The sequence below is a fragment of the Myotis nattereri genome (assembly GCF_964212035.1).
Source record: "Myotis nattereri genome assembly, chromosome: 19".
Taxonomy (NCBI): domain Eukaryota; kingdom Metazoa; phylum Chordata; class Mammalia; order Chiroptera; family Vespertilionidae; genus Myotis; species Myotis nattereri.
Genome location: NC_138095.1, coordinates 21,619,352 through 21,629,829, shown reverse-complemented (window position 1 = coordinate 21,629,829; position 10,478 = coordinate 21,619,352). Strand labels below are relative to the sequence as shown.

Sequence of the window (10,478 nt, the reverse complement as noted above, 5' to 3'; positions counted from 1 at the left end):
TTTTGAGGTACACTCTGCAAAAATCTGAAAAATGGGTGTACACCATTTTTGCTCAGCAGCTATTCATTCACCCTTATCTCCTTCATTTTTTTCCCTTTTGGTGAAATGGCAGGAAGTAGCAGTCACTCCCCCCCCACACACACACACACCACGCTCCCATCTTCCTGCAATTTTTGAACTTCATACATCTCTTTCCTACTTTGTTGCTGCCTGGGGCTTGTTTAATCTTTCCATAAATACCAGTGAGCACCTACCTGCCGGTACCAGCGCTGTCCGAGGTGCTGGGTGGCTGCAGAGAACCAGACAGGCCCACCCCTGCCCCATGGCGTTCACCCTCTAGTGAGAGAGGCTGCCGATAACACATTATCTTCTCATCTGTCTGCTGATGGACATTTGTGTGTCTTACCTTCTGTCTATTCTGAATAATGACGCTATGAACATAAGCTTTTGCGTGGACATGTTTTCCTGTCTCTTGCTTGTACAGGGTGGGACAGAAGGCGGCTTACAGTTGTTCGCATGGAAGACAATACAACAGTTAGTAACAACACAAGAATAAACTCTGTTTCGCATACTGACAACTGTAAGCCTTTGGATACCTAGGAGTGGAATTGAGTTTCTTGAGGTGTCTGATGATGCCATTGTTTTATGAAGACAGGCCCCACACCTCCCACCCGATTGTAGTTCCTCTTTTTTCTTTTTTTGGCCAAGTATATATTGTTGAATTCAAAGCATCTGAATTCAAGCAAGGAATGAGTCTATTACAGCACGCGGGGCGGCTGGCATGCGACCCTGGTGGGAGGATGGTGTAAGGGCAGGGTGTGCCTCTCTCCCCAGGTACAAGTCCCTGTGCCCAGACACCTGGCCGCACTGGCGCGGGCCTCCAGCAGAGGGCGTCGAGCGGCTGATCAAATACATCGGCTACAAACCGGAAGAGTACAAGCTGGGGAGGTGAGTGGCTGGGAAGTCACTGTCAAATGTTTCGGGCATTGATCCACATCCATCTGGAGCCCAGAGATTCATTTTTTTAGGCAATGACGTAGACGTATAAGCAGATATCTCCATCCACTGCATTTAAATGCAGCTCTTAAAGCAGAACCCTCTCCCGTGTGTCTCCTCCACGCACAGTGGTGGGTCACTCCGAACAGTCCACGCCTCGGGCTCCAGCTGGGCGCACTACGATTTCACTCAGTCCTGATACTGTCGACCTGGAGAGAGTGGCAGACCCCACAGGGAACGGCCCAGCCCTATAAGACGGCTCCTCCCCACAGCAGATGCCTGTCCCATGTCCAGGTTGTCACCTGGGCTTCTGACCGACCGGCTATAAATGGGGGTTCCACAAGCCCCTCCTGGGGTCTGAATGATTCATTAGAGCAGGAAAACAGTTTACTGCAGGTTAGGATGGTGTGTTAGCCTCCTGGGGCTGCATAAAACGTTGGCACAAACTAGCTGGCTTCAACCAAGAGAAATTCATTCTCAGTTCAAGACGCTAGAAGTCCAAACTCCAGGTGTTGGCAGGCTTTTTGGGGATCCCTCGCTGCTTCCAGTGGCTCCTGACATTCCTTGGCTGTGGCCACATCACTCTAGTCTCCGCCTCCGTCTTCCCATGGCCTTCTTCCCTGTGTGCGTTTTTCTCTTATAAGGACATGCTTGGATTTAGGGTCCCCCTCCCCCCACTGATCTGACCTTGAGCCTTACCCTTGATTACATCTGCAAAGATCATATTTTCAAATAAGAATCTTACATTCTGAGGTTCTGAGTGGACCTGATTTTGGGGGGACCACATGCGACCCACTACAGATGGTAACTGACCAATTAATCATTAAAACACCTTCGTTTCCACTTCTAGAACCAAGATATTCATTCGCTTCCCCAGAACTCTCTTTGCCACGGAAGATGCCTTTGAATTTAGTAAACATCAGTTGGGTATGATTTTTTTTTTCTGTCCTGACTTCCATAGACTGTGAAATGACAAGCTTAGCTTGGGCTCCATCTTCAACATGGTGTTTGATAGAACGCTAGGGGCACTGGCTTTGAGAAGCAGGAACACGACAGTGCCCTGGCCGGGTGGTTCCGCTGATTGGAGTGTTGACCCGGGCACCTAAGGATTGTGGGCTCGATTCCCGGTCAAGGCACATCACTGGGATCTGGTTAATGGGCAGGTGCTGGCTGTGGTGGGGTGGGGGGTGGGGAGTTTTGAACCAGCTCCCAGGGGATGTGACATTCATGTTTTCAGGATCCTCAGGGAGCTGGGCCTGTCAATGGGAGGAGGTGGATGGAGAAAGGAGAAGCTACAGGGGGGCGGGGAGGGGGGGGGGTCCGGCAGCCCTTAGCTGCAAGTTTACTCACCATCTGACTTCCAGGCCTAGTAGTCAGATGTGCTGCTGCCGGTGCAGGGTGGGGAGTGAGGGTAGGGGGTGAGGGTGGGGGGTGAGGGTGGGCTGTAATGCCCACCATGGAACCAGGCCCTTCTGATGGTGGCTCTGGGCCTTACCCTGGGGGAAGGCAAGAGGAAGGATGAGAAAGCACCAGACAGCCAGGCTGAGTGTGACTTGCTGACGCTTGGCTTCCTCGTCCCCTCTGCACCACAAGCCCCGAGGGTCACTTCTGACATGCCCTCAAGGTCACAACTACAGTGAGGCACACGTGAAAGTCATTCCACCAAACTTCTGTTTTATTTTAAGTGGCGAGGATTCAAGCCACGTACAAAGCTTGCCTGGAAAGAAGAGTTTATGTGAAAAAAAGACAAGCAGGTAAGGGTTACACAGAAACTTTCCAGTTGGCCATGGGCCCAGCGATTTCTCATCTCCTCCCCCTGCCCATCCTTGAAACCTTGGTGTATATGTGTGTGTGTGTGTGTGTGTGTGTGTGTCGGGGGGGTGGGGGTGGGGGGTGCTCAGGGTCCAGTTCTGGGGCCTCTTCTCATTTTTCACTCACTCATTTACCAGAGATGACGACATAGTGTTCTATGTGCCATGGTGGACATATTTTATTTGATCCACAACATATGCATGTTTAAAGAATAACTTTTTGAAAAGGTTACAAACATGAGTCCCTTTCCTCTGTCCCTCCCCACTCTTCTGAATTTTGAATTTATAATTCCCTTGGTTTGTAAAAAATACTACCATCTATGGACACACCACTCAATAATCCATGACCTCGTAGGTGGATGCCCAACCACTGAGCCACCCGGCCAGGGCTCTGTATCCCACTTTTAAAATGTAGACAACAAAAGCAAAGTAAACGGGGAGACAAACCAAACCCCATGGTCAGACACGTGTAAAGAGACATGAGCGCCATGCTTGCCCCTGAAAAGGACCCCGGGCAGCTCGGGTCCTCCCACAGCGCCCTTGCTCCTCTGTCTCCCGGGTTCAGTGTCCGCCTGAGCGCCCCCCAGGGAAGAACTGAGGGCGTTCACCCCACTTCCCATCTCCGGGACTAGCCGAGCGCCGTGGTGGGCGTGCCGATGGTTGTGGCCTGGGTGACTGATCCTGAAAAACCCTTTTGGATTCAACGTGATGGTGCTCGCCTCCTAACGGCAGCAGTGAACTCTTTCAGCCATCAAGCTCGAAACCCACTGGCGCGGAGCCCTGGCCCGGAAGGAGGTCGAGAGGAGGAAGTGGGCTGTGCTGATTATAAGGAGGTAAGTTCTCGGGTGCGGGGTGCGGCAGGGGGTGGTGGTGGGCTTGGCTGGGTTTTTTGGATTTGTGCAGACGGGGAATCCTCCTTTTGGGATGTCACCCCTGAGGAATTCAGCTCTTTCCTCTGAGCGCCCTGATTTGATGGTGATTGCAACTTAGTCCATTTGTAGTTTTCTCTTAGTCTAGCTCAAGCCATTATGTCAAATGCCTTGTGACGCCAGGTGGGTACAGTAAGTGGGTCTCATGAGCTGGGAGAAGACAGTAAGGTATGGTGGGGACTGCGGCCAACTGGAACGCTCGTTCCCTCTCAGATGACAGCTGCCAAGGAGAAATGCCAGGCAGATCTTTTGATTTTTCAGGAAAGCTGGAAACTTTCATGTAACAACCTCTCTTTTTTGTTGTTGGCAACTAATTCAAACGATTAAAAACAAAGAAGAAACAGTGTGGGTGAAGTGGGACAGACCTTTGGGGTAGATTGGGCCGGTGGGCGACATCACTGGCTTTGGCCTGTGTAACCATCTAAGTAATCGCTGCCCTGTGGCCTCTTCTGATCAAACGAGTGGCGAGAACCCACAACGCGGGGAAGAAATGGGTCAGAAAACGAACGTAACGCTTCCCAATTCAGGTTCATCAAGGGGTTCATCCATCGCGACAAGCCTCTCTGCCCCGACAATGAGGAGTTTGTCGTGTTCGTGCGCAAGAATTACATCTTGAATCTTCGCTATCACGTCCCGAAGAACGTCTTGGACAAGCGCTGGCTGAGGCCTCCTGGCATCTTGCAAAACGTAAGGACTCCGCTGGGACTCGCGGTGCAAGGGGCTTGGGCACTGACGGAGCTTGTGTGTTTGTATGTGGACCTCCCCGGGTTCGGAAGGGCTGCCTTAGCCAAGCACGTCCTTGCAAGGTGATGCACAAGAGGTTTTACTCCTCAGAACCCGTCACGTCCTCACTGGGAGCATAAAGCCATTGGAGGTCTGTTACACGGAGCACTTTTTTTTTTTTTTTAATATATATTTTTATTGATTTCAGAGAGGAAGGGAGAGTCACTGATGGCTGCCTCCAGCACACCCCACACTGGGGCTCGAGCCCACAATCCGGGCATGTGCCCCAACTAGGAACTGAACTGTGACCTCCTGGTTCACAGAGTAACACTCAACCACTGAGCCACACTGCCCGGGCTACAGAGCACTTTTAAATGGCGTCTGTCCTGGAGTCGCCTTCCAGGAGGGTTAGGTGACAGTGCCTCTCTGAAGGTGGCCCGAGGACCCTCTGTAGATGGTGAGGTTCTTGGGCTCCAACCTGGACCCACTGAGCCAGCACCCCTAGGAATCGCACTTGAGACAGTCAAGTGCATTCAAGTTTAAGAACCACTAGCGTAGCAGCAGAGAAAAGGGAGCGCGAGACGATTAGCTGCTTTCTTGGACTGTAAGGTCTTAACGCTGCACTTTAAATCGAACTGAATTCAGCTAGGTTTCCACAGCTGTTTCGGTGGCCACAGCCCGAGACGGGTGGGAAATAAGGTGTGTTCCCCACAGGCATCGGATCTGCTCCGGAAAATGTGCGTGAGGAACCTGGTTCGGAAGTACTGCCGAGGGATCACCGCCGAGAGGAAAGCGCTGGTAGGGACGTGGGGTGCGTGGAGGGGCGGGCACTGGCCCTCCGGCTGAACTACTAGTTAGCGGACCTCGCCTGTCAGCCAAGGCACACGCCCCGTGCACGTGATGATTAAGCACTCAGCCCGAGCCCTGTTGAGTGGCAGCTGTTAATAATCAGCATCACTCTGTTGTTACCATGGGAACAGTCCAGCTGGCCCCTGCAGAGCAAATGCAGGACCCCTGTGTGCTGGAGGTCTGGTTTTGTTTATGCAGACTTTTCCCCTAAAGGGCTAGAGTACGTATTTCAGGCTTTGGGGGTCATGGGACCGCCGTGGCAATGACTCGGCTCTGCTGTCAAGAGCCCCCAAGCAGCTAGAGACAGCCTGTAACTGAAGGCAGAGCTGCGCTCCAGTAAAACTTGACTTACGAAACCAGACCGGAGGCTGGACGTGGCCCGCGGGCTCGAGCCTGCTGACCTCTGACCCAGGAGCAACAAAGGGCTCCCTAAATTCTGCACATCCTGCTTCCAGGGAGCCAGTGCAAGTGAAAGAACAAGCATAAGTAGCAGCTCCGTTTTTGCCAGGGCAGCAATTTCTAGGGCATTTGGTCAAAGCCAGGCGTGTGTTCTGATGTCTGTGTGGAAGGACACAGCTCCCACGGCGTCTCGGGGAAGGGGTGCCACACGTGGGCCTGGGAGCGCGCCTGTCCCGGAGGCCCATGGCCACCGCTGCTGTACATTGAACTGTGTCGCCAGATGCAGCAGAAGGCGGTCGCCAGCGCAGTCTTCAGGGGAAAGAAGGAAGGCTATGCGGAAAGTCTGAATAAACCCTTTGCCAACAGTCGGATAGGTAAGTACATTTTTCCATTTACCTCGTTTTAAAAGAGCCAGGGGGAAAATTTCAACTCCACAGCATTTCCCCATGGCTGTGCCCCCGCTGGGGTCTCGGTCACAGAGGGACAGCAAGCCAGTGGATGCCAGTGGCTTCTGCGAGGACTCACTGTGCTCTGTTCCCTCCTAGACGAAGGAGACATCAATCCCAAAGTGCTTCAGCTCATTGGCAACGAGAAAATCCAGGTAAGGAAGAGCGGGGCCTGGTCTCGGGCAGAACTCCTGATGGAGTCTGAGGACGGGGCCTGTTTTCTGGGGGAGCAGGCCTGGAAGCACCGAGTACGTGCAGGGGTGTGTGTGGGCGGGGCTCTGGGTACTGACTGGGCTGCCTGCCTTACTTAGGAGCGGTGCGATCCCAGGCAGGTCTGCAAGCTCTCGGGGGCTCTGTTGGCTGCTCTGTCACTTTGATCCCCGGGGGAACAGACACCCGCGTGGCTAGACAGGATGTTCCTGTGGTTGGGGTCTCTCATGCCCACAGAGCCTTGAGGAGAGGGCATCTCTGCTGACCTCTCAGAGCAGACCCACGAGGCAGGTGGCCACGGCTGGGTTGGGCACGTGAGGGAGGCAACCAGTTGATGTCTCTCTTTCTCTCTCTCTCTCAAAATGAATGGGAAAAATATCCTTGGGTGAGGATTAAGAAAAAAACCCCAAAACCTAACAAAATCCACCTACTAGAGCACCAGGGTGTAGGAAAACCCTGTTGATGCAAAATCTGAACCTCTGAGTAACCAGCAACTCAGCCCCGCACCCCCTCCTCCCTGAGCCTTCTTCCACCTCCCCACCCGTCGTGACGGTCGCCTCCTTGCAGTATGGCATCCCGGTCATTAAATACGACAGGAAAGGCTTCAAGGCGCGGCAGCGGCAGCTCATCCTCACGCAGAAAGCCGCGTACGTGGTGGAACTGGCCAAAATCAAGCAGAAAATAGAGTACTCGGCTCTCAAAGGTGAGACGCAGGCCACCTCAGGGCCAGTCACTGGGCGACTTAGCTCCCGGCACCCCAGGCAGGAAGCCCTCGACCCTGGCCAATGGTGTTAGGGGCCTGTTGCTCTTGCGTAAATATCAGTGGAGCCCCCGTCACTCAAGTGTCTGGGCTGGACAGCCGTTGCCCTCTTCATGCCCATTTTTATTTGGGGCACAACCTTGACAGCCCAACAGCACACGGACTGTGTGAGAAGGCCCTTTGCCCTGCTGGGCCCAGCGAGGCGGGACGAGTGTGGGGTTGGGGAGCCCCGAGGTGCACCTCTCCTTGTACCTGTGTTTCATGTCAAGTTGTCCCTTCCTGGTTCCTCACGGCCGTCTGTCTGCAGGTGTCTCTACCAGCAACCTGAGCGATGGATTCTTAGTCATTCACGTCTCACCAGGAGCCAACAAGCACAAGGTAACCGCCGGCCACCTGTCTCTGCTGACGGCCCGGCACGCTGCCGAGACGCTGGGGGGACGATGGTGAAACCGCAGTATTGGGGAGTTTTCTTTTCACCACTCCCACTGAAACCGCCCTGTCCTCTCCTCTCCTCCCCACTTCAGGGGGACGCCATCTTGCAGTGTGAGCACGTCTTTGAAGCGGTTACGAAACTCGTCATGCTGGTTAAGAAGGAGAACATCGTGCATGTTGTTCAAGGAAGGTAGGAGATTTCGTCTCCCGCGAGGAAGGCATTCAGTGCTCAAATGCTCGTTCACGCACAGAAGGTACTGTGACTGCCTAGCTCTCTGCTGGACAGGTCCCCACGGGAATGTTAACTGTGTCACCCGTGCCCACCTCCCTGCAGGGGTGGGGAACTTGTTTCTGCCCACAGGCCATTTGGATATTTATAGTGTTATTTGTGGGCCATACAAAATCAACTTAAAACTTATGTTGCTATGAAAAGAGCCCTTAGAGCAAGTGGTTCTCAACCTTCCTAATGCCGTGACCCTTTAATACAGTTCCTCATGTTGTGGTGACTCTCAACCATAAAATTATTTTCGTTGCTACTTCATAACTGTAATTTTGCTACTGTTATGAATTGTCCTGTAAATATCTGATATGCAGGATGTATTTGTTATAAATTGAACATAATTAAAGCATAGTGATTAATCACAAAAACAATATGTAATCATATATGTGTTTTCCGAAGGTCTTAGGCGACCCCTGTGAAAGGGTCGTTCGACCCCCAAAGGCAGGGGTCCTCAAACTTTTTAAACAGGGGGCCAGTTCACTGTCCCTTCTGAGGGACCGTTGGAGGGCCGGACTATAGTTTAAAAAAAAACTATGAACAAATTCCTATGCACACTGCACATATCTTATTTTGAAGTAAAAAAACAAAACGGGAACAAATACAATATTTGTATTTGCATGTGGCCCGCGGGCCGTAGTTTGAGGACCCCTGTCCAAAGGGGTCGCGACCCACAAGTTGAGAACCGTTGCCTTAGAGTGATTGAATTTCAAGTCCTGGGCCGGATGTTCCCCACCCCTGCTCCAGTGGGTACCCTGCCCTTCCGATTAAGAACTTCTTCCCTCTCCCCAATGCCTGGGGCTCCAGAGAAATGAAGAAGTGGGTGATCACTGGCTGACCTCAGGGAACAGGGTCTTGTGACCCAGTATTCAAAGGCGGTGCTCACGCCCCTGGGGGAAGCTGTCACAAGTGGGGGGGTGGGCCTCGGCCTGAGGAGTTGGCAGCCACACCTGTGCTGTGGAAGCCTGTTTTGGAGGACAGCTGGTTGGGCACAGGGGGCCTCCACTTTGCAGGCTGCCTACAGACGGAAAAGTGCTGGCATTTCTGTGGGACATAAAGGAAAAACCCCTGGTGCATAGAGTACCTGTTCAATTCTCTCGGCAGCTCTGAAGTGGGTGCCACCGTCACACAGCTGGGCAGGGACTGTGCACGGACCCTTAGCATGGCTCCCAGAGCCCCTAAAGCAGGCTGCTCCCTCATACTTCTGCTCCCATTACGCCCCAATCCCTAAAACCTGCTGCGTAAATCCCTATGTGGATGGAACAGTGAGAGGTGGGTACGTGGAAAGTGGTGCTTCTGTATAGCTCTGCCTCCGAGGGCAGAGCTAGCCCATGAGAGCTGTAGTATAAAGACACATAGTTACCCAGGCAGCAGCGTGACCCCTTGAAACTGAAGGAGCTAAACTGATCTTAGAGTAATTACAGAGACATGGGGTAAGTTTCCTGGTTATGGAAGTGGTTTTCGTCTTTGCGTTACTCAAATTCTATAATCAAACAGGTTCAACCTTGAAACGAGTAAAACTGCCTAAGTAAATTTCTTCTGTAGAGCAAAGGCTGAGAGAGAAAAGTAACACCAGGTCAGTAACTCATCATGTTTTGTGTATTTTAAGTTTACAGTTTTATATCAGTCCTGGAAGAGAAGGCACAATAGTTTTTGACACGGGACCAGAAGAACAAATCTATAAAGATAAGAACGGACAGCTAACAGTGGTGAGTGGCTGTGTCTGGGAGGGGGAGGGAAGCACTTTTTGATGAGACTAAAGATGAAAACGCTGCCGATTTCAGTCCTCCTGTAGGCGGACCGGAATCACAGCTAGTTCATCTCTTTCTAGTCCTGCTTCCACATCTGAGAAACAGGAAGGAACTGGAATTGGTACTGGAGACACAGATCCAAATGCTGGATGAAGCAAGAGTTTACTGGGAGCCAGAGCTGACATTTAACCCTCCTCGGGTTTAAATGGCAAAACCCTGCTTTTCACTGGGCGACGCAGGTGTTGGGCCTCATCGCAGTGGTTCTCACACTCCAAACTGGAGCCTCCTGCGTTAGCACCTCACCCCCAGGCTCTGTGCTGTCATTGGCTGCGGGTGTGGCCGGGGGCTCAGAGCTTTGCCCTCCCTGCCAAGTAGCTAATTCTGAGCCCAGCTCCCTTCTGGGGTCACAGAGCCCGCCTCCTGCCTGCTCAGCTGAAGGTACTAACAGGCCTCGCGAGCCCATTTCTGTGTGGCTGGTCGAAGCTCCATCACCTACCTGGGTGATGCTGACGGTGGGGTGATAACTGCTTCCTTCCGAGGGGGGCGAGGTGAGGCCGCTAAGCTGCAGCATGGGCTCTTCCAGGTGTCTGTCCGCATGAAGTCCTGATAGAGGGTGGCGTCTGCCGAGGCCAGGACGTAGGAAGCGGGATTTGACCCAGGAAGCTCCCCCTTCGAGGAAAGGCTCCCGCGGCTCTGAAGAAACGGAGCAGCTTCTCATGCCAGCGCCCATCCCCAGCGTCTCAGCTGCCCTGTCGCGCTAACGTAGAGCGTCCTCTCAGGGAGTCACGTCACCGAGAGGGTGGTGGTGAACGTCCCAGTAGGACAGACACTCGCTGCGCACTCTGCCGGGTCACTGTAAGGTGGGAACAGCTTCTCTCCCTTTGCCGGCTGCCTC

At 52.9% G+C, this 10,478-nt stretch overlaps 1 protein-coding gene across 1 annotated transcript in view; it reads left to right on the top strand.

The window, feature by feature from the left end:
• Positions 1 to 7,749, top strand: part of MYO1H (myosin IH) — a gene marked incomplete at both ends in the record, with an annotated part of 30,980 nt that extends 23,231 nt beyond the window's left edge. Inside the window, 11 exons of the mRNA XM_081113938.1 lie at positions 835 to 948; positions 1,847 to 1,923; positions 2,682 to 2,750; positions 3,556 to 3,640; positions 4,264 to 4,423; positions 5,174 to 5,257; positions 5,988 to 6,081; positions 6,253 to 6,308; positions 6,931 to 7,066; positions 7,431 to 7,501; positions 7,648 to 7,749. Of these exons, the coding sequence (XP_080970064.1) occupies positions 835 to 948; positions 1,847 to 1,923; positions 2,682 to 2,750; positions 3,556 to 3,640; positions 4,264 to 4,423; positions 5,174 to 5,257; positions 5,988 to 6,081; positions 6,253 to 6,308; positions 6,931 to 7,066; positions 7,431 to 7,501; positions 7,648 to 7,749 (1,048 nt within the window). The remainder of the gene's footprint in view (positions 1 to 834; positions 949 to 1,846; positions 1,924 to 2,681; positions 2,751 to 3,555; positions 3,641 to 4,263; positions 4,424 to 5,173; positions 5,258 to 5,987; positions 6,082 to 6,252; positions 6,309 to 6,930; positions 7,067 to 7,430; positions 7,502 to 7,647) is intronic.
• Between the last annotated feature and the right edge of the window lie 2,729 nt (positions 7,750 to 10,478).